A 23,034-nucleotide genomic window follows, 5' to 3' on the forward strand; every position below is an offset into this window, starting at 1 on the left:
CACACACACACACACACACACACACACACACACACACACACACACACACACACACACACACACACACACACACACACTCACATCCATACAAACACACACACACACACACTCACATCCATACAAACACACACACACACACACTCACATCCATACAAACACACACACACACACACTCACATCCATACAAACACACACACACACATCCGTACAAACACACACACACACACACACTCACATCCATACAAACACACACACATACAAACACACATCCATAGTTTTGAGCACAGGCAGCGGCGCGAAAAGATGATTTTCCTCATCTTCGCCGCTGTCTGTCGGCTCCCCTCTCTCTGCCGTGCGCGCGCGCAGCCCTTGTGTAGAAAGGCTGGCTGACGTCAGCCAACTAAAAATCCGCGCACGGCACCATAGAACGTGCCTTAGTTTCGGGCTGAAATACTTCATAAGAGAACCAACTTAAAACATTTGAACCTATTGAGTGCTGAATATATGTATGTATGTATATGGAAACCCTGTCTTCCCATAAGAGAAGGCACAAAAGCAGCAACACTCAGATATAGCAAAAAGACATGTATTAGCAGTGACAAAACAGCACACTATAAACCCAACGTTTCGGTCCTGGCACAACCTTCCTCAGGGGGGGTCTGTATATGTACATATGTATGTATATGTATATATCTATCTCTATCCTACTTAATATAGAATATATATCTATATCGAGTTTAGGTATGTGGGGGTGGGGGGAGCGACTTAGGCTGCAGCCACGCTAGCGCGCGGCACTTGCTGAGTTTTTTTTAATTTCGGCAGTTCAAATTGTCCCATCCCCGCTCAAGCGGTGTGCGTGGGCACGCATGCTCACCCAAGCTTGGCACTTGAGTAAACAATAAAAACTAACTTTAAAGCGTGCTCAACTTGCCCGCAACGCCTCTCTGTGCGCTTGCAAAGTAGCCAGGACACCCGGCGCTCATGCTTGGAGAGCTGGTGACGTCACCGCTCTCAAGCATGAGCGCAGTCAGTGCCAGCGGGGCCGCAGCCTTAGGGTTGGTAAAATATTACTATCAATATATGAAAAACACGTTTGTAATTATCTAAATCCTGGAACTGCTTTATGCAGTTGGACATGTCCTGTGGTGTTGGTACTCATGTAGTCTGTACCACTTATCCAGGGTAATCAGAGTTATTATTTATATATTTATTTATTGTTTTTTGCAGGACATTGTTTGCATGGCAAATCCTGCTGCCTCTTCTTGCTTGCTTCCCATCCGCAATAAGCGTAGCTCAGAAAGGGTCTTAAAATTGAAACCTGATCCTGAGCATGTTGGATAAGGTTCTTTGAAGTCCAATTATCTGGTCTTGTTTAATCCTAAGCAACATGCCAAAAACTAAATTCAAATGGTTCCTAAACCCCCACTCAATTGACGATAAATTAAAAGAAATTGAAATAATTGGACTTCAAAGAGAGAGATATAGATAGGTCATTTTACCTTTTCTCGCTCTCCAGATGACAGAATCGTAATGACTCAATGGTTATGGATTGTACGTTGTCTCGGTACTGCCTGTTATTTCATTGCTTACATTTGCTTTTGTTTGTAAATTTGAGATTTCAAACGTGGAACTGCACCTATATCTAACATTTTTTTTTCTCTTTTTATAAATAGAATTATAAACTCTTGGTGGGCAAAGCGTTTCTGGGATCTAGAACATACATACAGTTCCTTGGGGATAAAAGTAGAGACTTTCTAGAGGAAGACCTTGTGAAGCCAGTTCGGGTAATTATTTTCTTTTCCCCCTTTTACCAGTAATGTTGACCTTTGACAATTTACAGTAGGTGCTGAATATCATAACTCCACTGTAGACTATTGATCAGCTGTAAACTCCCGCTCAAGTCAAAGGTGTTTCCTTTTCTATCGAATTGCAGTTTGATAGATCGCCTCTGAGCCTACAGAATCGGCCCATTAGTCTAGAACACATGTTTATTTTCAATGATCAGGGTATAGAACTGACAAACCGTTATCTTAATGAGATTACCACAGTCCAAGAAAACAAGCTTGTTGAAATAGGTCAACAGCGTGCACCATGTCTCTACTTAATCTTAAACATTCATACTAAATTTCTTTTAATAGGATCGAAATACCTTGAAACAGTTCGTTCTAGAAAACCCAAGTGTTAATAGAGAATTTCAAGATTTGATAAGAAAAAATGTGGACGAAAGCCGTGTATTACAAGGTGGGCAAGAAGCTTATTGGGAATGATTGAGTTGGGGTGTGTTTTAAAGGAATTGCATATGCTCTTCCTGTAATAGGTGTTTATATAATCAAATATGATTTAATTATGGGTAATTGTAGTCTTTGGTGATTTGGAAGAAAATATGCAGCAATTCGTAAAATATTTGACAGCCACATGCTTTAGACAATCCATTCTAAGTTTCCTTCACACAATCTGACAAAATACAAATTGTTGTAAGCTATAATTCTGTAATTCCATGTACAAATACAATCAATGTACTTTTGTATTCCATGCCAAAGCACACACAGTTGTGTGAAAAAGAAAGTACACCCTCTTTGAATTCTATGGTTTTACATATCAGGACATAATAACAATCATCTGTTCCTTAGCAGGTCTTAAAATTAGGTAAATACAACCTCAGATGAACAACAACACATGACATATTACACCATCGTGTCATGATTTATTTAACAAAAATAAAGACAAAATGGATAAGCCATTTGTGAAAAACTAAGTATACCTTATGATTCAATAGCTCGTAGAACCACCTTTAGAAGCAATAACTTGAAGTAATCTTTTTCTGTACGACTTTCAGTCTCATCGTTGTGGAGGAATTTTGGCCCACTCTTCTTTACAATGTTGCTTCAGTTCATTGAGGTTTGTGGGCATTTGTTTATGCACAGCTCTCTTGAGGTCCAGCCACAGCATTTCAATCGGGTTGAGGTCTGGACTTTGACTGGGCCATTGCAACACCTTGATTCTTTTCTTTTTCAGCCATTCTGTTGAAGATTTGCTGGTGTGCTTGGGATTATTGTCCTGTTGCATGACCCAATTTCGACCAAGCTTTAGCTGTCGGACAGATGGCCTCACATTTGACTCTAGAATACATTGGTATACAGAGGAGTCCATGGTCGACTCAATGACTGCAAGGTTCCCAGGTTCTGTGGCTGCAAAACAATCCCAAATCATCACCCCTCCACCACCGTGCTTGACAGTTGGTATGAGGTGTTTGTGCTGATATGCTGTGTTTGGTTTTCGCCAAACGTGGCGCTGTGCATTATGGCCAAACATCTCCATTTTTGATCTCGTCTGTCCATAGGACACTGTTCCAGAAGTCTTGTTGGTTGTTCAGATGCAACTTTGCAAACCTAAGGCTGAGTCCATAGTGACTTCAGCCGTGCTGAGGCTGAGGGAAAGCGGGTGCTTTCCCTGGCCTTAGTTCGCGCACTGTCCGGGGTTGTGTCAGGGGGCGCGCCAGTGACGTCACGGAGCTGGGCGAACAGCTCACGTGACCGGCCCTGCGCTCCCCTCAGCGCTGAAACTAAAATGTTATTGTTGGCTACTCTTCCGCATGCCTGCGGAAGCGTGAGGGAGCCCCTGCTAAATCCGCTCTCATTGCAGCTGGAGGGGCTCACTGCCAAGCGTGAGCGAGGGTCTTGTGGTTTGTTCAGATGCAACTTTGCAAACCTAAGCCGTGCTGCCATGTTCTTTTTAGAGAGAAGAGGCTTTCTCCTGGCAACCCTTCCAAACAAACCATACTTGTTAAGTCTTTTTCTAATTGTACTGTCATGAGCTTTAACATTTAACATGCTAACTGAGACCTGTAGAGTATGAGATGTAACTCTTGGGTTTTTTGCAATTTCTCTGAGTATTGCACAGTCTGACCTTGGGGTGAATTTGCTGGGACGTCCACTCCTGGGAAGATTGGCAACTGTCTTGGATGTTTTCCACTTTTCAATAATCTTTCTCACTGTAGAATGATGGACTTTAAATTATTTGGAAATGGCCTTATAACCCTTCCCAGACTGATGGGCAGCAACAATTGCTTCTCTAAGATCATTGCTGATGTCTTTCCTCCTTGGCATTGTGTTAACACACACCTAAATGTAACAGACCAGTAAACTGCTAAAACTTTGGCTTTTATAGAGGTGGTCACACTTGCTGCTGATCATTTAATCAAGGGCATTTGATTAACAGCACCTGTCTGCTACTTAGCATCTTAATTCCTATGGAAGCATTAAGGGTGTACTTATTTTTTCACACACAACTTCTCAATTTTGGCTTTATTTTTGTTAAATCATGACACTGTGTAATATGTAATGTGTTGCTGTTCATCTGAGGTTGTATTTACCTAATTTTAAGACCTGCTAAGGAACAGATGATTATGTCCTGATATGTAAAATCATAGAATTCAAAGAGGGTGTACTTTCTTTTTCACACCAATGTCGTAATGATCTAGTTCCATAGATAACGAATATCACTCTACTGTATATAAGTATGGCCCTGTATTAAAATACATTCTGTTCTATAAAGACCCAGAGACTCCTGATCTCCTAGACAGGACACATTACTATATGTAATTTCTTTTCTTGATTCTTTATTTCCTTGTCAAACATTGGTGGATATGGAGCAAATATCTGCATCTGATTGAGGACAATGACATATGTATAACTCTTGCTCCTTACGTTTGGTGCAGAGCCTACCGCCATCTAAACCTAGCAGATTAATGTCACCCATAGTGGAAGACTTCAGATGCATGTACAACTGAACTGACTATATCCTCCCCTATCTTATTCTACAACCTCTTCCCAATACGCTCATGGAGCAAAGCACCTTGGTGTATGGATGGTCACGTGGAGTGAAAAATGACTTGTTTAGCAGCAATGCGACACTTTATTCTCATCTCCCTTGGAGTTAATTCTTACAAATATGTATCATTTACTTGCATTGTTGTATGCCTCTGATATAGTTAAACCAGCCTTATTTCCCTCAAAGGTGCCAAAAGCTTAATTGGAACAGCAATAAAGGTTTATAGTATGGACCCCGCAACTCAATGGTTTACAGCAACCATAGTCCATGCCACCAGTGCGAGGATTCTGGAGGTTAAGTGTGAGCAGGTAAATGATTCATTTGCTTTGTGGAAGGAGAGATGTTTATGAATTCCTGTCACGCACATGTCGGAAGCCTGTATGAGTTGTATTAGTCTGAGGTTTAATGCTCGGCCTCTCAGAAGACTAATTGAAAATACAAAAGAACTTCATGTGAAATATAGCTTAGGTTAAGTGTTTTTAGGTATGGGGCCATCTAAAAATCAGTGTTTAGCTGCAAAAAAATGGTTCTTAAAACACATGGCTTCAGAATTTACAAAAGCAGCTAGTTCTGACTGCAAATAACGTTTTAACGTTTTACTTACACTTGGATCACACCTGTGAATACAGTAGCATTACATTTATTTAAGTAACATTCTGTTCTGATGGCTGTGGAGCCATGTTCCAGGAGCTGTCTGCTATTCACTTGTGTGCGCACTACGGCAACACTATCTTCTAATTTTTATTTTTTTAAATCTGCCACTGACTAAATGGCTATTTATAAATGTTTACATTTTTGTTTGATTTTGTGAACTCATACCAACAAATCTATCCTGCACTTGGAATATCCAAATATAACACTGTATAGATATTTTCTTTTTGATATTACAGATCTGTTGTGACAGTGCTATCTTGGTTAGAAAAATTATGTACTGTATAAGACCAATCTTTCCAAAGAACTTTGCAGACTTTCCTGAAGTGGCTTTGATAGTTTTTTTTGTTTGTTTTTTTTTTTAAATTTCATTTATTCTCTTGGACCTTCAGTCTTCTACTGTATGGTGACTGGGCAACACTATGCTCCATGCTATTATAATAAATGTCAGCTGTACTCCTAAATCTCTGCATTTGGAAGGCCCTTTGCATAGAGCACTCGTGCCAAACTCTCAAAGCACCACTTCAAGCACACAGCATGGCCAGAGGTTGTCCATAGACCTCTTCATGGGCAGGGCTAATCTTCAATTTTGTATATGCACAATAGTTTTAATGAAGTTTCTCTTTGTACAAATTGTGCTTATTGCAGCTTTTGTTAAAGCTTTGTATGTCTGTAATCTGTAGTGGGACTGCGGCTTTTGATTCTTCAGTGTGAGAGGGGTCAGCACATTATCGATGGGTAATAATACTTTGCTGGTCCCTCCTTGTTGGTTCTGCAGGGTTTACTTTTTCTAAAAGTTTTTACCAAATGTTAATGTTTCCATAAACTAAAGGTGTTTCTTTTGTTATAAGGTTCCAGCTTTAAAATGTGTTGACCCATCGCTGATACATGTCGATATTGTGCACACCAGCTGTGAAAGGAACGGTAAGACGTTTTCATGGAACACTTTCACTCAGTCAGCATTTTCTCCATGGCTGAAAAGCTAACTTTATTATTGTTAAATGCATCAGGTAAATCCAGGAAATCTCTGGCTCCAAAAAGAATCTGCCCGGACGAGGAAGAAAAGTATGACGTGAAACGAAATTGTGTTGAACAGGTAAATTGTTTGCTGCAAATTCCTCTCTCGATCTATACATGCGTTTTTAGGAAAAAACAAATGTAAGTTAAATTATTTGAACTAAAAAAAGAACAATTTCTTTGGCGGCTGCTTTTCTTAACCCTTTGGGCACCACAGGGGCCACTCCAGCAAACCTTGATTCCGTCACTGCTCCTTAGAGTGGTCACGTGATTGTGGCATCACTTATCCCAGAACTGAAGGAGTCGTCCTTCCATTGCGCTGCATTACTGATCGTGTCCTGCACGAAGGACGTGTTCTCTGGAAAATGAGTGTATGGGCATGATGTAGCCACTGCATCCCAGGACTCCTGGAGTGCCAGACCCCATGATGTGGTGGCTGTGTCTTGGGGCACCCAAAGGGTTAGAGGTAGAAAAAGAGAGGTACGGTAGAACACTGCAGGAAAGCCGGGCTGGAGGCGGGTAAAAATTACTTTATTAGGCATGAAGCCAAACCACATACATACAGGTAATAGTCCTCTGACTCGTTTCCTGCCTCGACAGCACTTTATCAAACAAACCGGAAACGTGTCAGGACTATTACCTGTATGTATGTGGTTTTGCTTCATTCATGCCTAATAAATAAGTCATTTTTACCCGCCTCCAGTCCGGCTTTTCTGCATGCTCAGCCTTACATCTCTCAATCTATTGCTACCCTTTTTGGGATTTAGGCACGCCACTGGAACGGCCGAGAATTATAGTTGAGTATACTTCACTGACCTTCCTACAGCTGTTTCTTCCATTCAAGCCAACAGGCTCAGTGTGAACATCAGATTGAACCACACAACACTTGGCTACATTCAGCTTATACAGCTTGGATATTACACAGGGTCCATTTCGCTCTGAACCCAATTATTTGGGGATATTTCTATTTATACAGCTGAACCCCGTTATAACGCGGTTCTCCGGGTCCACCCGATACGACCGCGTTATAACCGGGATCGCGATTTAAAAAAATGGCCACCGCGATCAGGGATTCGTGTCCGCCGGAAGCTGGGATAAGTCTCCCAGCTCTCTCTGAGCCTGGTGTCGCAGCGGCAGCCCTGACAGCAATTACCTGGCATCAGCTCCCTGCTATCCTCCCCCCTAGCGGAGGTACAGGCCAGGAACCAACTCTCTTTTCTCCTCTCCCCCCTTGAAACGTTGTGGGGTGTGTGGGGTGTGTATCTGTCCGTTAGCAATAAAGCTTTTATTTAAAAAAAAATAGCTCTTAAAAAATGGGCGCCACGCTCACACCGCGCCATAAGCGGATCCGCGTTGTAGGGGATCGCGCTATAACGGGGTTGAGCTGTATGTATGTTACAGGACATTAGAAACACCCTTTCAGGATTCAGTTCCTACTCCAAAGGGTTAGTGGGCATACACTTGTTTGACACTTGTATAAATATACCGAATATTTATTTTTTGTGAAGTGAAAAATAAGCGGAAATTAATTATAAAACGTGCAAAAGGTGAATAACTATAAACATGATTGGTTGTGGTGCAGCTCCCAAAGAGTTTATTTGTTTATTATGAAATAATACCAAAAAAAATGCAACAATTGGGGCTCAAAAAGAAACAAATTGCAAAACAGGGTGTCCACTAAAGAGATGTGAAAAATATGGCTTGCATCAGGTGAACAAATGGGCTCTGGATCAGCAAAACCTGAGAGGGCTTCCACTTTGGAAGAAAAAAGACACACTAGTGTAATATTGTCTAGCTCAAAATGTATTGGAGATCTTATGCAAAATCTCAAACAGAAATTTTAAAACAGCCTCAAGGTCTTAAAACCTAGGACGGGTCTCACGCTTGGTCCTTCCTTGTCCCTGGTTTGGTAGCCGATTAAATGTCCAGAACAGTTCTGGCTCTGTGCCTTAGTTTGCGGCCGTGTTTCTGTTTAGCCGGTTCTCCCTGTCTCTGCTGGGGAACCAATCTCCTAGTTTTAAGCTGTTAAGAATATCACTGTCATTAGATCCTATATACAGAATATGCAACAATATCTGAAGACATTATAATTTATTTGTCACCCCCATTTTGTACTATTTTTGTATGTGAGTATTTATCTTCGGAATAAATGGTTTTTATCTATCACACACACTACTGTTATACTGGAGTAATTATAAAAATGGACATTTTACACACTCCAACATCTGCTTGAATTGACGCACGCTTTTCAAACCGGAACTGGACCAACATGACGTACACAAGGCCATTCGTATTGATCACTATTGTACTGAAAAAAAAAGAAAAAAAACCCATTCCAGTCTCCATAGTGTGTGCGTGCGTGTGCGTGTGTGTGTGTGTGTGTGTGTGTGTGTGTCAATGACAAAACGAAGAGCCCAAGGTGGCTCAAAACATTGTTGCTATCATCTTAATATATAAAATCGAATGGTTAGTGAGGTTAGTGCTATCTGCGGTGAATCTGATTGGTCCTCAGCCTCTGGCCAATCAGATTGCTGTGTGTGACGTCACCCAACTGCCACTCTCTTCCCCCTCGGCCACACACACACACACACACACACACACACACACACACCACCCCCTCCTCCTCCCCCCCTCCCCCCCTCTCTCTCTCTCCCCTTCCGAGTCCCCTCCCGGCGCTCATCTCTCCCCTTCCTCCGGTCACGTCTCCCTCCGCTCACCTCTCCCGGCACTCCGCTCAGCAGCGGACCCCCTTCCTCCCTCGCGCGGCCGGCGGTCATCTCTCCCGAGTCCCCTCCCAGCGCTCATCTCTCCCCCTTCCTCCGGTCACGTCTCCCTCCCTCCGCTCACCTCTCCCGGCGCTCCGCTCAGCAACGGACCCCCTTCCTCCCTCGCGCGCCGCGGGGAACAGGCAGCGGACCCCCTTCCTCGCGCACAGCCGCGGGGAACAGGCAGCGGACCCCCTTCCTCCCTCGGCCGCCGCGGGGAACAGGCAGCGGACCCCCTTCCTCCCTCGCGGCGCCTAAGATGGCGGCGCGCCCGGAAGGACCCCCTTCCCTCGCGGCGCCGAGTGAGAAGATGGCGGCGGCCGGAAGTAGAGGTAGGTGTCGCTGTAGGTGACGTGTGTGTGTGTGTGTGTGTGTGACACTGTGTGTGTGTGACACTGTGTTTGTGTGTCGCCCCCCTGCCTTTCACGCCCCCCCCTGCCTTTCACGCCCCCCCCTGCCTTTCACGCCCCCCCCCCTGCCTTTCACGCCCCCCCCCTGCCTTTCACGCCCCCCCCTGCCTTTCACGCCCCCCCCTGCCTTTCACGCCCCCCCCCCTGCCTTTCACGCCCCCCCCTGCCTTTCACGCCCCCCCCTGCCTTTCACCCCCCCTGCCTTTCACCCCCCCCCACCTTTCACCCCCCCCGCCTTTCACCCCCCCCCCCCGCCTTTCACCCCCCCCCGCCTTTCACCCCCCCCCGCCTTTCACCCCCCCCCGCCTTTCACCCCCCCCGCCTTTCACGCCCCCCCGCCTTTCACGCCCCCCCCCGCCTTTCACGCTCCCCCCCTGCCTTTCACGCTCCCCCCCGCCTTTCACCCCCCCCCGCCTTTCACCCCCCCCCCCCCGCCTTTCACCCCCCCCGCCTTTCACCCCCCCCGCCTTTCACGCCCCCCCCCCCCGCCTTTCACGCCCCCCGCCTTTCACGCCCCCTCCCCCCCGCCTTTCACGCCCCCTCCCCCCCGCCTTTCACGCCCCCCCCGCCTTTCACGCCCCCTCCCCCCGCCTTTCACGCCCCCTCCCCCCGCCTTTCACGCCCCCTCCCCCTGCCTTTCACGCCCCCCCGCCTTTCACGCCCCCCCCCCCCGCCTTTCACGCCCCCCCCGCCTTTCACGCCCCCCCCCCCTGCCTTTCACGCCCCCCCCGCCTTTCACGCCCCCCCCCCCGCCTTTCACGCCCCCCCCCCGCCTTTCACGCCCCCCCCCCGCCTTTCACGCCCCCCCCCGCCTTTCACGCCCCCCCCGCCTTTCACGCCCCCCCCCTCCCGCCTTTCACGCCCCCCCCTCCCGCCTTTCACGCCCCCCTCCCGCCTTTCACGCCCCCCCCCCCCACCTTTCACGCCCCCCCCCCACCTTTCACGCTTTCCACCTTTCACGCCCCCCCCCGCCTTTCACACCCCCCCGCCTTTCACCCCCCCCCCGCCTTTCACGCCCCCCCCCGCCTTTCACGCCCCCCCCCCGCCTTTCACCCCCCCCGCCTTTCACGCCTCTCCCCCCCGCCTTTCACGCCCCCCCCCCCCCCGCCTTTCACGCCCCCCCCCCCCCGCCTTTCACGCCCCCCCCCCCCCCCGCCTTTCACGCCCCCCCTGCCTTTCACGCCCCCCCCTCACGGCCTCCGGGCAACGCCGGGTATATCAGCTAGTTCATATATATATTTTTTCCTCAAAATAAATGACGTTAGATTTTCAACTTGAAACCTACTTTTGAGTAATATTATCATAGGATTTTCTGCTACACTTGTTTCCATGTTATATTCTGCCATATTCAGTATGGTGACACTATAAATGTTCGCACCCCGTCTACTTATGACTATCTTCCTTTGCGAAGACTTGACAATTCTCTTATGCATGTGTACATACCGTCAAGTAAACACAAGACAAAAACACCTACATATTTTTGAACAATGAATTTGCACAACTAGTTTTAGATAGTAATAATGTGCAATGTTTGAACAGTCTACATTTTGTGTACACTCATTTTTATTTTTTAGATATAAATCTGCCACTGACTGAATGGCTAATGTTTACATTTTTGTAAGATTTTGTCACTTTCATACCAATAAATCTATCCTGCACTCAGAATATCCAAATATAACACTGTATATAGATATTTTCTTTTTGATATCACATATCTGTTGCGACAGTGCCATCTTGGTTACAAAAATGATGTACAGTATAAGACCAATCTTTCCAAAGAACTTTGCAGACTCTCCTCAAGATCTTTTGCCGACAAGTGGCTTTGATATTTTTTATTCTCTTGGACCTTCAGTCTTCTACTGTATGGTGACTGGGCAACACTATTCCCCATGCTATTATAAATAAATGTCAGCTGTACTCCTAAATCTCCGCATTTGGAAGGCCCTTTGCATAGAGCACTCGTGCCAAACTCTCAAAGCACCACTTCAAGCACACAGCATAGCCAGAATAGTTTTATTTAATGAAGTTACTCTTTGTACAAATTGTGCTTATTGCAGCTTTTGTTAAAGCTTTGTATGTCTGTAATCTGTAGTGGGACTGCGGCTTTTGATTCTTCAGTGTGAGAGGGGTCAATACATTATCGATGGGTAATAATACTTTGCTGGCCCATCCTTGTTGGTTCTGCAGGGTTTATTTTTTCTAAAAGTTTTTACCAAATGTTAATGTTTCCATAAATTAAAGGTGTTTCTTTTGTTATAAGGTTCCAGCTTTAAAATGTATTGACCCAACGCTGATGCATGTTGATATGGTGCACACCATCTGTGAAAGAAATGGTAAGACGTTTTGATGGAACACTTTCACTCAGTCAGCATTTTGTCCATTTCTTTAAAGCTAACTTTATTATTGTTAAATGCATCAGGTAAATCCAGGAAATCTCTGGCTCCAAAAAGAATCTGCCCGGACGAGGAAGAAAAGTATGACGTGAAACAAAATAGTGTTGAACAGGTAAATTGTTTGCTGCAAATTCCTCTTGATCTATACATGTGTTTTTAGGAAAAAACAAATGTAAGTTAAATTATTTGAACTAAAAAAAGAACAATTTCTGTGGCGGCTGCTGCTTTTCTTAACCCTTTGGGCACCATATGGGCCATTCCAGCAAACCTCGATCACGTCACTGCTCCTTAGAGTGGTCACGTGATTGTGGCATCACTTATCCCAGAACTGAAGGAGTCGTCCTTCCATTGCGCTGCATTACTGATCGTGTCCTGCACGAAGGACGTGTTCTCTGGAAACAGATTATTCCTTGGGCATGATGTGGCCACTATGTCCTCGGACTCCTGGAGTGCCAGACCCCATGACGAGGTGACTGTCTTGGGGCACCCAAAGGGTTAGAGGTAGAGGGCATACACTTGTTTATTTTGACAATTGAATAAATATACAGGATATTTATTTTTGGGCAGTGAAAAATTAGCACAAATTAATTATGCATGTGTGTTGAAAGTGGGTAAAATAATACAAGTAAAATTATTTTGGGTTCAGAATATCATGAGTTTTAGTGCATATCTGGTGCACAAGGAGACCACTACAGGTAGCTGACCTGCCTTATAACTAAAAAGCATATATTCTTATACATTTTCTATTACATTTGTCCCTCCCCTAAGTGGTGGGCTTACTAAGTGGAGAAATACAGTTTTCTTATACAATTAGACTAAAAACACTTATGCAAGCTAAAAAAATTATCTTATACAGGCTGACGTGTGTGTGTCCTGTCTCTACATGTAATTTCTGTCTCTACATGTAATTTCTGTCTCTACATGTAATTTCTGTCTCTACGTGTAATTTCTGTCTCTACATGTAATTTCTGTCTCTACTTGGGATGTGGTTTCCTCAGTAGACAGCAAGCATCATCTGGCCTTTGGTGTCAACATACTAGATAAGGGAAATGGTTCTTTATTTCAACAGACATATCCTGGGTCTGCAGACAACTTGTAATAGCTATTCTAAGAATTAATGAGGGTTGGTCTTTGCTGAGAGCGAGAAACAGCATTCATTTCTTGCATGCAGCAAACATTTCATTCAGCTTCATGCAGACAAAATGGAGGCTCATTCTCAAGATGGTGGCATCTTGCATTCACCCTAGACCTCTCTTCTGATCAATATTCCGGATATATTACAATCTTCTCAGTCCCCCCTTTTTATACTTAAAAGATCAGTCTTTTTCAGGATAACTCTTGGAAGACATACATTCAGTGTGCTGGACATCTGGGTCCGAGTTGGCATACCTTTGATAGTACATGGTGTTGCTGCCTATGATATCAGATAGGCAAATCTTGTCTCAACCATCTTCAGAGTTCCAGAGGGGGGCTGATTTCACTTGTAGAGGCAAAGTGGTCTTCTGATCTGTTCCTGTGACGTGTGGCATAGCTTGGGTGGAGGGTGATACACCTTGGCAGCAAAGCTTTACTGTATGTAACACAAACATACAACACAACCAAAACTGCAAGCGCACAAACAAAACCATTCATTATCTTCGCTCCCAGGGAACCAACCCACCTGCTTATTCCCAGCGGATCCCACTGCTCTCCCTGTTTTCTACGTTTCTCCTGTAGTTCACCTATATAGTCTAAATCATACCAGTAACTTAGTAATTTTTAGTAACAGGAAGAGCGGGGAGAACCTTTCCTAGATAACATGAGCCTGTCCAATTGCAATGTAGAACTCTATAAGCCCATCTGCCACACAACCAATGAACTCCTCTAGGCAAACTGGCACTTTTACAGGCCCTTTGTATATCTCGCAAAAAAAAATCACATGGTGTTTGCCACATCCCCCTTGCATTCTTATAAAACTGGGGTATTTGGTACGTTTTGTATATACATTTTTTTACATGTTTCGTTAGTCGGTGGAGACACTTCCCCTACAGATTGTGCCCCGTTTCCGGTGAAATTAACATACCAGCCTCATTTAGCAATTGGATACGGTTCGTATGGTGAGTATAGTTTCCTGTAAACTGAGTCAAATTAGTATTTCTGTCCATTAGCTCTTGGCTGGTATAAGGGATTCCTACCCAAGGGGCTTCTGGGGTGTGTGGAATATGTCCGCACACCCAGCAAGATTCATTAGTTTCTTATTTGTTGTAGACAGATCTACACATATTGACAAATGTATTGTCTTGTTCCCAGGGGGTCAAATGCAATTCTCTCCTTGTTCTTTTGGAGGTAACATTGTGTGTGGTTAAAACAGGGGTTTTGTTTACCATTGTACCATTATGTGATGCGTGTGAATATTGACAATATATAGAAAAAAATTCAATTCCAAATAAAAGGAACATGGCTAAGCAAACAATAGCTACTACTTTGTCATCCTTACGGGGATGCCACTTATGCAAAATTAATGGAGCATACATTATAACTAAAATAATAAAACCTGTACAGAAAGATTAGTAAAAAAGAAAGTTGAAAGTTCGTGTGTTGAGGCCTGGACTTTTGCCTGTGACCTTTCTCCCTCGATGGTTAGTGGTCAGGTAGTTTTTTTTTTTCGTTTTTTTTTTCCCTCCTCCCCCCCCTACCCCCCTCCCCCCCTTTCCCCCTTCCCCTTCAAAACACTAACTTGACGCGGCTGTAGGTGGTGGTGGGACTATCTTCACATGTGTTATGTGGATCCAGGAAGAAAGCTCTGCCACTTCAACTGCTGTATTGGTGGTGAATCGAATCTGGAATGGACCTCCACCGTGGTGGAGGGCGTTCTTGCGTAGGAAGTGCTTGGCCATTACCCAGTCGCCTTCATTGAGGTGATGCTGCTTTATGTTGTCTTTGGTATTCTGGACAGCTTTCACCTGAGTGGAGAGACTTAAGTAATTTCATTAATTTCACACAAACGCTGGTCAAATCACCAGTCATAGCATGATCATGCAACAGTAATTCTAACCCTCCTGCAGTAAGCATGGGTCTACCCATTAGGATTTTGTGGGGGTTTAACATGGTTTTACCTTGAGTACTCCTTATAGACATAAGCAGTGGTCGACAAATCACCAAAAAATCTACTCGCCACACAAAAAAATCTATTCGCCACCTAGTACCAAACGTGTGCTGCTTGGGCCAATAGGAGCTCGCCACGATGTTAAATCCACTCGCCCGGGGCAAGCAAATGTATAGGTTTGTCGAACACTGTACATAAGCACCAATGGGAGCGCATCTGGCTACTGTAATTTGTTATCTGCACAGATGTTACTGATTTTTTTTTTTCAGAACCCCATTGGTTCTCAATTTTCCCTGCACTCTGAGGGTGATAAGGGCAGTGCAGATGGTAAATGATACCTAAAACCTTGGCCACTTCCTAGACTACAGCGGCCGTAAAATGTGTTCCTTGGACTGAAAAAATGTGTTGTGGAATTCCACATCTAGGCATGAACTCATGTAGCAGCCTGTTAGCCACTGATCGTGTGTCCGCGTGCTGACAAGGGTATGCTTCTACCCAACCTGAAAACATACAAACAAACAAAACATATTGGTAATGCAGGCTGCGAGGCATCTCAATAAAATCAATTTGCAAATTGAGAAAAGGACCTTGGGGGCACGGGGTTGTACCTGACCCCGTTCTGCGCGTATTCATGTGGAGCAAAATGCTTCAACTTTAGGCCAGATATTGGGGGCAAACCACCAGACATACATAAAGTAAACAGCACAAGACAAAAGCACCTCAAATGTATTCATGCAAAGTTTTGATGTTTTTTAATTTTTTAAGTTTAAAGCTCTAATCGTCGTATTGGTCCTGGAGAAAATTAGATTTGTTGTAGGTTGGGATACCTTTAGCAGACCAATATTAGAGTTTATCTTCATAGGTTTTCTTTAATTGTACATTGTTCAAAAATAATGTATTTGCACAACTAGTTTTACATTGCATATTATGTTTGGACAGTATACATTTTGTACACAATTGTATTAGTGTATACACATTCAAATATTTGTTTTATGTCTAAAATATGTATATATAGAATAACATTTATTTGCATAGATAGGTCATAGGGTGACATGCCGTATAACTTGCAGAATAATATACGGTATGATTAGATTTTTATTTGTATCAGTTAAAAACCTTTCACTACCCCTTCTGCTGAAGTGATTAACACGGAGGCCACCTTTCTAATGTGTATCAGTTTCTGCAATTAATTACAGTTAGCCAATAAATCCCTAAGAAAAACATTTGTCCATTTCAGCACAGTCAATGGAGTTTGTACTATCTCCGAACTTATTCATATCTACCTTGGATGTTATCCAGATTGCTGTTGGTAAATGCATTCACCACTATTACCTATTAACCATTTTTATGTTAACTATCTGTAGGGGTAATGTGAAACAGAAATTAAAAGGAACCATTTGGCTCCATTTGATCCCTTTTCCCTACTTACTCTAGTACAGTAGATCTTTCTCAATATATATAATTTTTAACTCCCTAGTCTTATAAACGCACTTTCCGTGTCCTAAACCCAAGTATATTTTATTAATTTGCTGGGGGTGGGGGGGTTTCCCCCCAAACATGCTGCGATTCCCATTACCCTTTCACCAAGTAATAGGCATTACCTTATGTTTCCCCTAGTGTCGGAGCCTAAGTAGTTATTCTGTTAGGACAGAACCATTCTTAACAGTAAAATATCTGTCAGTGGTTGAAGTGACTTAAAGCACCTAATTGAACCCAAGTAGTACTGTGCTATGTTTAGCTTAAGGAATCCCCTCCTAGTTCCCGAGATACTTACGGTGTTTCAACTGTGATGCAAAAAAACAAAATGGCAGCCAAATCATGCGCCAGTCAATAGGAATCCACACTGGATGTTGCTACTTATTAGATGACTTTAGGTAGTGTATAGGCAACTAAAACTGTTATCTAACATTATTTAGAAGTAAATAAAAAAAAGTAGTGGTACTCTTTCCAACCTAATACCATCATGTCTAGCACTACCTCCTGATCCCTTTTTATATATGGGATTATAAAAATGTTGCCAAGGCAAAATGGTTAGGAACAGAAAATGTAGCGCAAATATCCTCATTTGAAATCATATAAATAAAGGAAAATATAGTGCAATAATGTATGATAGAGATCAGGCATAAATAGGGTTTGGGATAATCCCACTCACATGGCATCCAAGTAATTCAGGCAATGTAGGGGAAAAACCTGCGCTTGAGCAGCAACACATCCTCGAACAGTCCAGTAAGTGGACCAGATCCTTCCTCATGTAGAATGAAGTGAGAAATCTAGTGCAATATGTATTTACTGAAACACTATGCAAGTGAAAATACACTTACAAACAGCAGATAAAAAGGCGTTCTGACCACTCTGATATTGACCATGTCGTGTATGTCCTTGTGACCTACAATACGTGGGACGTATGACCTGCCCACCCAGAGTGTGGATTTTGGAGCACATTAAAAATATGACATTGGGCTTTGAATCTACCAATGTTTCTTTGCATTTTAAAAAGCACCATGATTATCCCAAGCCCTATGAATACCCAAACTTTCTATCATACATCATTGAACTATATTCCCCTTTATGATTTCACCTGAGGATATTTGCGCTCCATTATTACCTGTTCCTGCCCATGTAAAAATATTTTTGTTTGGAGCTGCACTGTCTGTATCGTTGTAATTTTTCTATATACATTAGCCACTGGTTTTTTTTGCGCTTGCTGTTTCTTGTTTGTTCACTAGGCAAAATGTTTCGCCTGACACCACCAAGCACTTGGCACCTTAGAGCAGTGATCATACATCCCCTCTCTCGATTCTTTGGGAGAGGATTACATTACAGGCACCACATAGATCTGCATGCATACTGTAAGTAGTAATGATGCATCAGCATTGGCACCACACATGTATAAACAACCATGTCGATTTTGAGATCTGACAAAACGCTTTGACGGAATGTTAACCATGGGCATTCTACAATGCATGGTACTTCCATGTAAAGAAAACAATCTTTCTTCTGTTGACGCGTGGGCAAAAGATTTTCCAGTTTGGAAGCATGGGAAGATATCTTCTAATCCAGTGGTTACCAACCTTTTTTCACAAACTCCTGAGCTCATCAATAGTGCGGGAGCTCCCAAAGTCAAAACTGCTGTGGATGCGAAGCATTGTGTGGAGTAACTTTGGAAGCTCCCGCTGTAATTTAAAGCTGCTACCCACGATAAGGTGCAGTTTTGGGATCTTACGAAGTGTGCCGTCCCCACATGAGCTCAGGAAACTACTATACTGCCTGGGATGCATCATAACATATTTGTTGGTGAACCCCTTGAAGACACATCGTGAACCCCTAGGGGGTTCATGAACCCACTGTTGGGATTCACTGTTGCAATCTATTTTGTCTTTCTCAAATAAAGCCACCCTAATATTTTTAGGATCTTACAAAAAATTGTATTCTCATAAAACAGTTACAGTAAAAACACAAACCTAGAAACTACCAGAAACTGACTAAAAGCTACCTGTATGTGTCAGACCTCCAACGTATAAGCAAAATATCATAAAGAAGAAATGTGTGTGTATCTTAACACTTTATTTTATAATATCAAATTGATTAAAATATAATTTGGATGTACCATATTTTCAGAGATACTGGTACTATTAGGCAAAAATAAAACAAAGTTATATAACAAGATATAATAAGCCAATGCAGAAAATCTCACATGAGTTTTACACTTGGTTGGAAAGAAAAGTTAATGTCACACTTTCTGATACGAATTAAATCTCACAGTAGATTCAAACATAGTTAATGTTTCATCAATACTGATGCAAAGGTGTTAAAATAAAATTCGTGTAGTGCTTGAGTAATGTCTTTCTATTGAATAAAGCTGCAGATTTCTGATAGACCACAGGTTAAATTAGTTATTTATAAACAGACGTTATTAACCAGGAGAGATTCTGGTTCGCAAATGCTTGAGTTCCTTCAAACACAGGTCTCCCGTTCTACATGTTCATTAAGAATATTTGAGTTCTTTGAGCTTGCAGAGTTATGGGCACTTGAAAAACAAAGAAACTTGGCAGTCTAAAATAGCTCCTAAGTCTGTTTGCACGTGTAAGGCCGCGATTATAGTAAACGCGACGGTGCACGCTGCAGGAACGAAACAATGGACCTCTGTGGGCGGCCATGGTGGTGCAATAAGCATGGCAGAGCGGGACCGTTTGCAAGAGACAAGGAGATTTTGTTTTTTCACGCGACGGGTGCGTCACGTATCCAGTGTGTAATAAAGCAGAGCGTAGCAAAACTTGTGGAACTGGTTTCTGGAAATTCTTAGCTTTTTCTTGTGTTGAAAGTGTAAAACTAATTTGTTCTATACAGTATGCAAAATACAGTATGGATACATTTACACTGAGCAACTTATGGGTGAGGTCTTTCAAAGAGATGCATTGTTGTATCAGCAATGCAAGGTTTACCACGACCGGTATCTTCATGACCAATTGTGGAGAGAAATTGTAGAGAAATTGAGCATCACAAGTAAGTACATAGATTTAGTAATATAGGTTATTTATAAATATTAAAGTGTAAAATGTATACATTGCTTACTGCTTGTGATAAAGGTTACATAAAAGTGCAATACGTTTGCAAACGTTGAAATGTAGGCAAAAATTAGTTGTATACAAATTGCTTAACCTGATGTAAACCTGTTTTTTTTCCCGATTTTTATTTGTAGGTGACGTAGCCTAAGGAAAATGGAAAAAATCTGCGGTATTCATTCCACAGAGAACTTAAAATGATCAAACCTCCATGTTCTGGCTATGCTGGTAGTAGTGCTTCAGAATATACGTCATCATGGCCGTACTTCAAATTGATGGAGTTTTTGAAAGTACAAATGACACCACCGAAATGGTGTAAAATCTTGAAGTACATGAAATCAGAGGACACACCAGGCGACATTACTGTGGATGACGATTCTTTGTGAGACAGCGAATTCTCCTGAGCCTAAACCCCAAAAAGTGAAGATCTGACTTTAAAAAAATTAATTTGTATTGAACGTAAATTGGAAATGATGGCTACTGTCCTGAAAGACCGTGCAGAATGAAGAGCTTGATTTTTTTTTTCTCTCAAAGCCTTATTCCTTATATTAAAAAATTGGATCCTGTAAAAAATAAATTGATACGGCAAGATATTCAATCTCTAGTTTTAAAGGCAGTACAGGACAATGAAAAAGCACTTCCTTATGAAAAATTACTGGTATACCTGTTAAAATGTATGTTACATGTAGTTGTCCTTGTTTTCCCATTGAATTATTAATGAATTTTATAGTGTTTTAAACCGTGTATGTTTAAAACTATGACAACATTTATTGCCTGGTAAATAGTGAATCGGTGCATCAATATAATATCTCATACATTGATTTAAGTATCATTTTTATTTTTTAACAATTATACAGTATTTTGCCAAGGGACTGCGCCTTCAGCATTAAAATAAATTTTAAATGAATCGAATTGTTTTAGCAATATCTGTTGGATTATTTGCCCTACATTTCAAAAGTTGGGTAGTACGTATGGCCACACGGTCGGACGTTGGCACATCTAGTGCCTTCCAAATCTAACATTTGGTACAGATGTTGCTATAGCTTTTAATAGTAATCGCCATTTAGTCGTCAAAATCCCAAAGGCACACTCCAGTGTCTTGCTTTTGAGTCTGTAATTAAAAATGTCCTTTTGTTAAACCTTTACTGCTGTGTGGCTTCATAATGTATGTGAGCAACGGAAAAGCCACATTCGCTAAAAGTACACAAGCCAACTGTTGGCTTGTTGTACTCAATGGCAAGCCTTTATGCAAAGGCAAAGGCAATTTTTGTTCGCCCGATAAGCTGATGAAGCGATGATACTATAAAACACCCCACCATCTCTTTTTTTGCTTTCCGTAAGCTCCTATGTCCATGGTAATAAATTAACATTTTGCAACAGCTTACAATACAATAGAATTGTGATTGTAATAAATGGTGCCAAACTTCTTGGGATGCTTTATGCGAATATGCTTTCTATCTAAACAGCCCACACAATTTGGAAAATTCATTTTGCTGGAAAATTCACTTGCAACGTTGCTTAAACTTTGTACAGTAGGACATGGCATATGATCAGCATGGAATTTGTTTATAGCATCGCAGGTGCCATAAACAATTTGTCCAACTGTTGTGTTACCCATCGTAAACTAAAATGCCAATCCTCGAAATGGGGTTCCAGTTGAAAGAAATCTGTAAAGACACAAAGATTTATATTCGTTATTTGTTAAATCGTTATCGCCAGCATTTTATTATTTTTATATTTTTTACAATGGTGTTTTTAATACTATAACACATTCATCTTCTTTACACAGTGTCAGTTTGTGCTTGTGTGTGTGTGTCGGGCTAATGGAAAGACTTAAAATGACTGCATTATATTAATAGGATATTACATAGATTACTTTTTAATAAAAAAAAATTGTCCCAATAATAGTACTACAACTAACTTTAATATGAGAAAAGAAGAAAACTGACGCACAGTCCAATGAAGTGGGTCCCAGGATAACAAAAATAGATATTTATTGATGTGAAAACATCAAACGGAGGAGAGCAACTTCCTACGCGTTTCGAACAGTAGTTCTTTGTCAAGGAATATAACAAATGGCTCAAATGCAGTTCTTATATACCCTACCTGTTTTCCATTTTTGCGCCAAAATCTGGTAAGAACCGGCGCTTCAAAGGAGTGTCATTGTTCCTACGGTGCTTCTCCCATCCCATGAAGCCAAGAGCGTAGGTGGTCAGGCACTCCCCCACCCCACCCGGTGTGGCTACAGAACCCGCATCATGGATATGAGCTGTCTGTGACGCAACGGGAGCTCGACATATAATTTTTGTTATCCTGGGACCCACTTCATTGGACTGTGCGCTAGTTTTCTTCTTTTCTCTACAGCTATCCATATCAACGTGGCTGCACGTCTACCTGGAATCTAAAGGACCAGTGCAATATGTAAGTACTTTTCAACACTTTGAGGGGGACCATCCCTATTGGAGGTGTCATGGGGGTTTATTGCTTGCCCCTACCTCAGGGATCTTTTGGCCCCACAGAGGATGTTATGTCTTTAGACTGAGTTCTTTTCTCCATTATTTATGTGATCAAACACTGGAGCGCAGTTGTCACTACAAATTCTACATGGATAACTTTAATATGAGCATGAACCTCTCTTCTGTACTAATTATGTGACAAAAATTAGTCTGTGCAGGGGCTATCTTTGTTACGCCGGTGCTGCCCGCAGACCAGACCCGTCCCTTATACTGAGGTGGGGACGTATAGGAACACACACCCGCAGCAGAAGGAGCGTGTCCGGAGTGTGGTGAATTAGGCGTTGCCAGGCCAGGTGGTGTTTGCTAGCAATACTTGCCGGTACCGGTTAAAGAAGTTCTGAAGTCGTAGTCCAAGCCGGGTTCGAGGGGTATCAGAGTGAGCGTTGTCCAAGGAGTGCCGTGATCGAGAGCCAAAGGAGGTAGTCGTACGAGCCGTGTCAGTACCTGTGAAAACACTAAGAGAATCCTGAAGTACTTCCATGCAGAGACTATGTCGAGCAAAGACAGAGCAGGGAGGAGCTAGATAAAGCAGGAAGGTCCAATTAGGAACGGAGGCGGGATAGGAAGAGCTACAGGGAGACACTGCAGATTGGTGCAGGCATAACAGGCCAGGTGAGACTTGTTTGTAACCTGAGTATGCCCGTGTGGGGGCGGAGCCTGAGGTCCGGGGGACAGGAAGAAGAGTGCAGACTGAGCGCGCTCTGTAAGGCGTGTACGCGTGTGGACCGAGCCAGTGGATGGTGCAGGTGGGCGTGGACGCGCCCGGCGCTGAGCAGAGGAATCGCCGAGGGAAGTGAGTGCACTG

At 42.9% G+C, this 23,034-nt stretch overlaps 1 protein-coding gene across 3 annotated transcripts in view; it reads left to right on the top strand.

Moving 5' to 3' along the window:
- The window catches only part of LOC142466588 (lysine-specific demethylase 3A-A-like), a 42,584-nt gene extending 21,726 nt beyond the window's left edge, over nt 1-20,858 (top strand). Inside the window, exons 3-10 of one of the 3 annotated variants that reach the window (XM_075571798.1) lie at nt 1,674-1,784; nt 2,139-2,241; nt 5,017-5,138; nt 6,333-6,405; nt 6,492-6,577; nt 11,934-12,006; nt 12,093-12,178; nt 19,851-20,858. In XM_075571798.1, the coding sequence (XP_075427913.1) occupies nt 1,674-1,784; nt 2,139-2,241; nt 5,017-5,138; nt 6,333-6,405; nt 6,492-6,577; nt 11,934-12,006; nt 12,093-12,178; nt 19,851-19,859 (663 nt within the window). In that variant the 3' untranslated portion in view covers nt 19,860-20,858. Of the gene's footprint in view, nt 1-1,673; nt 1,785-2,138; nt 2,242-5,016; nt 5,139-6,332; nt 6,406-6,491; nt 6,578-6,715; nt 6,859-11,933; nt 12,007-12,092; nt 12,179-19,850 lie in introns of those variants that run through there. The other 2 variants (XM_075571784.1, XM_075571789.1) reach the window with 2 other exon arrangements.
- Nucleotides 20,859-23,034: the final 2,176 nt, after the last annotated feature.

Source organism: Ascaphus truei, chromosome 1 (assembly GCF_040206685.1).
Source record: "Ascaphus truei isolate aAscTru1 chromosome 1, aAscTru1.hap1, whole genome shotgun sequence".
Taxonomy (NCBI): Eukaryota; Metazoa; Chordata; class Amphibia; order Anura; family Ascaphidae; genus Ascaphus; species Ascaphus truei.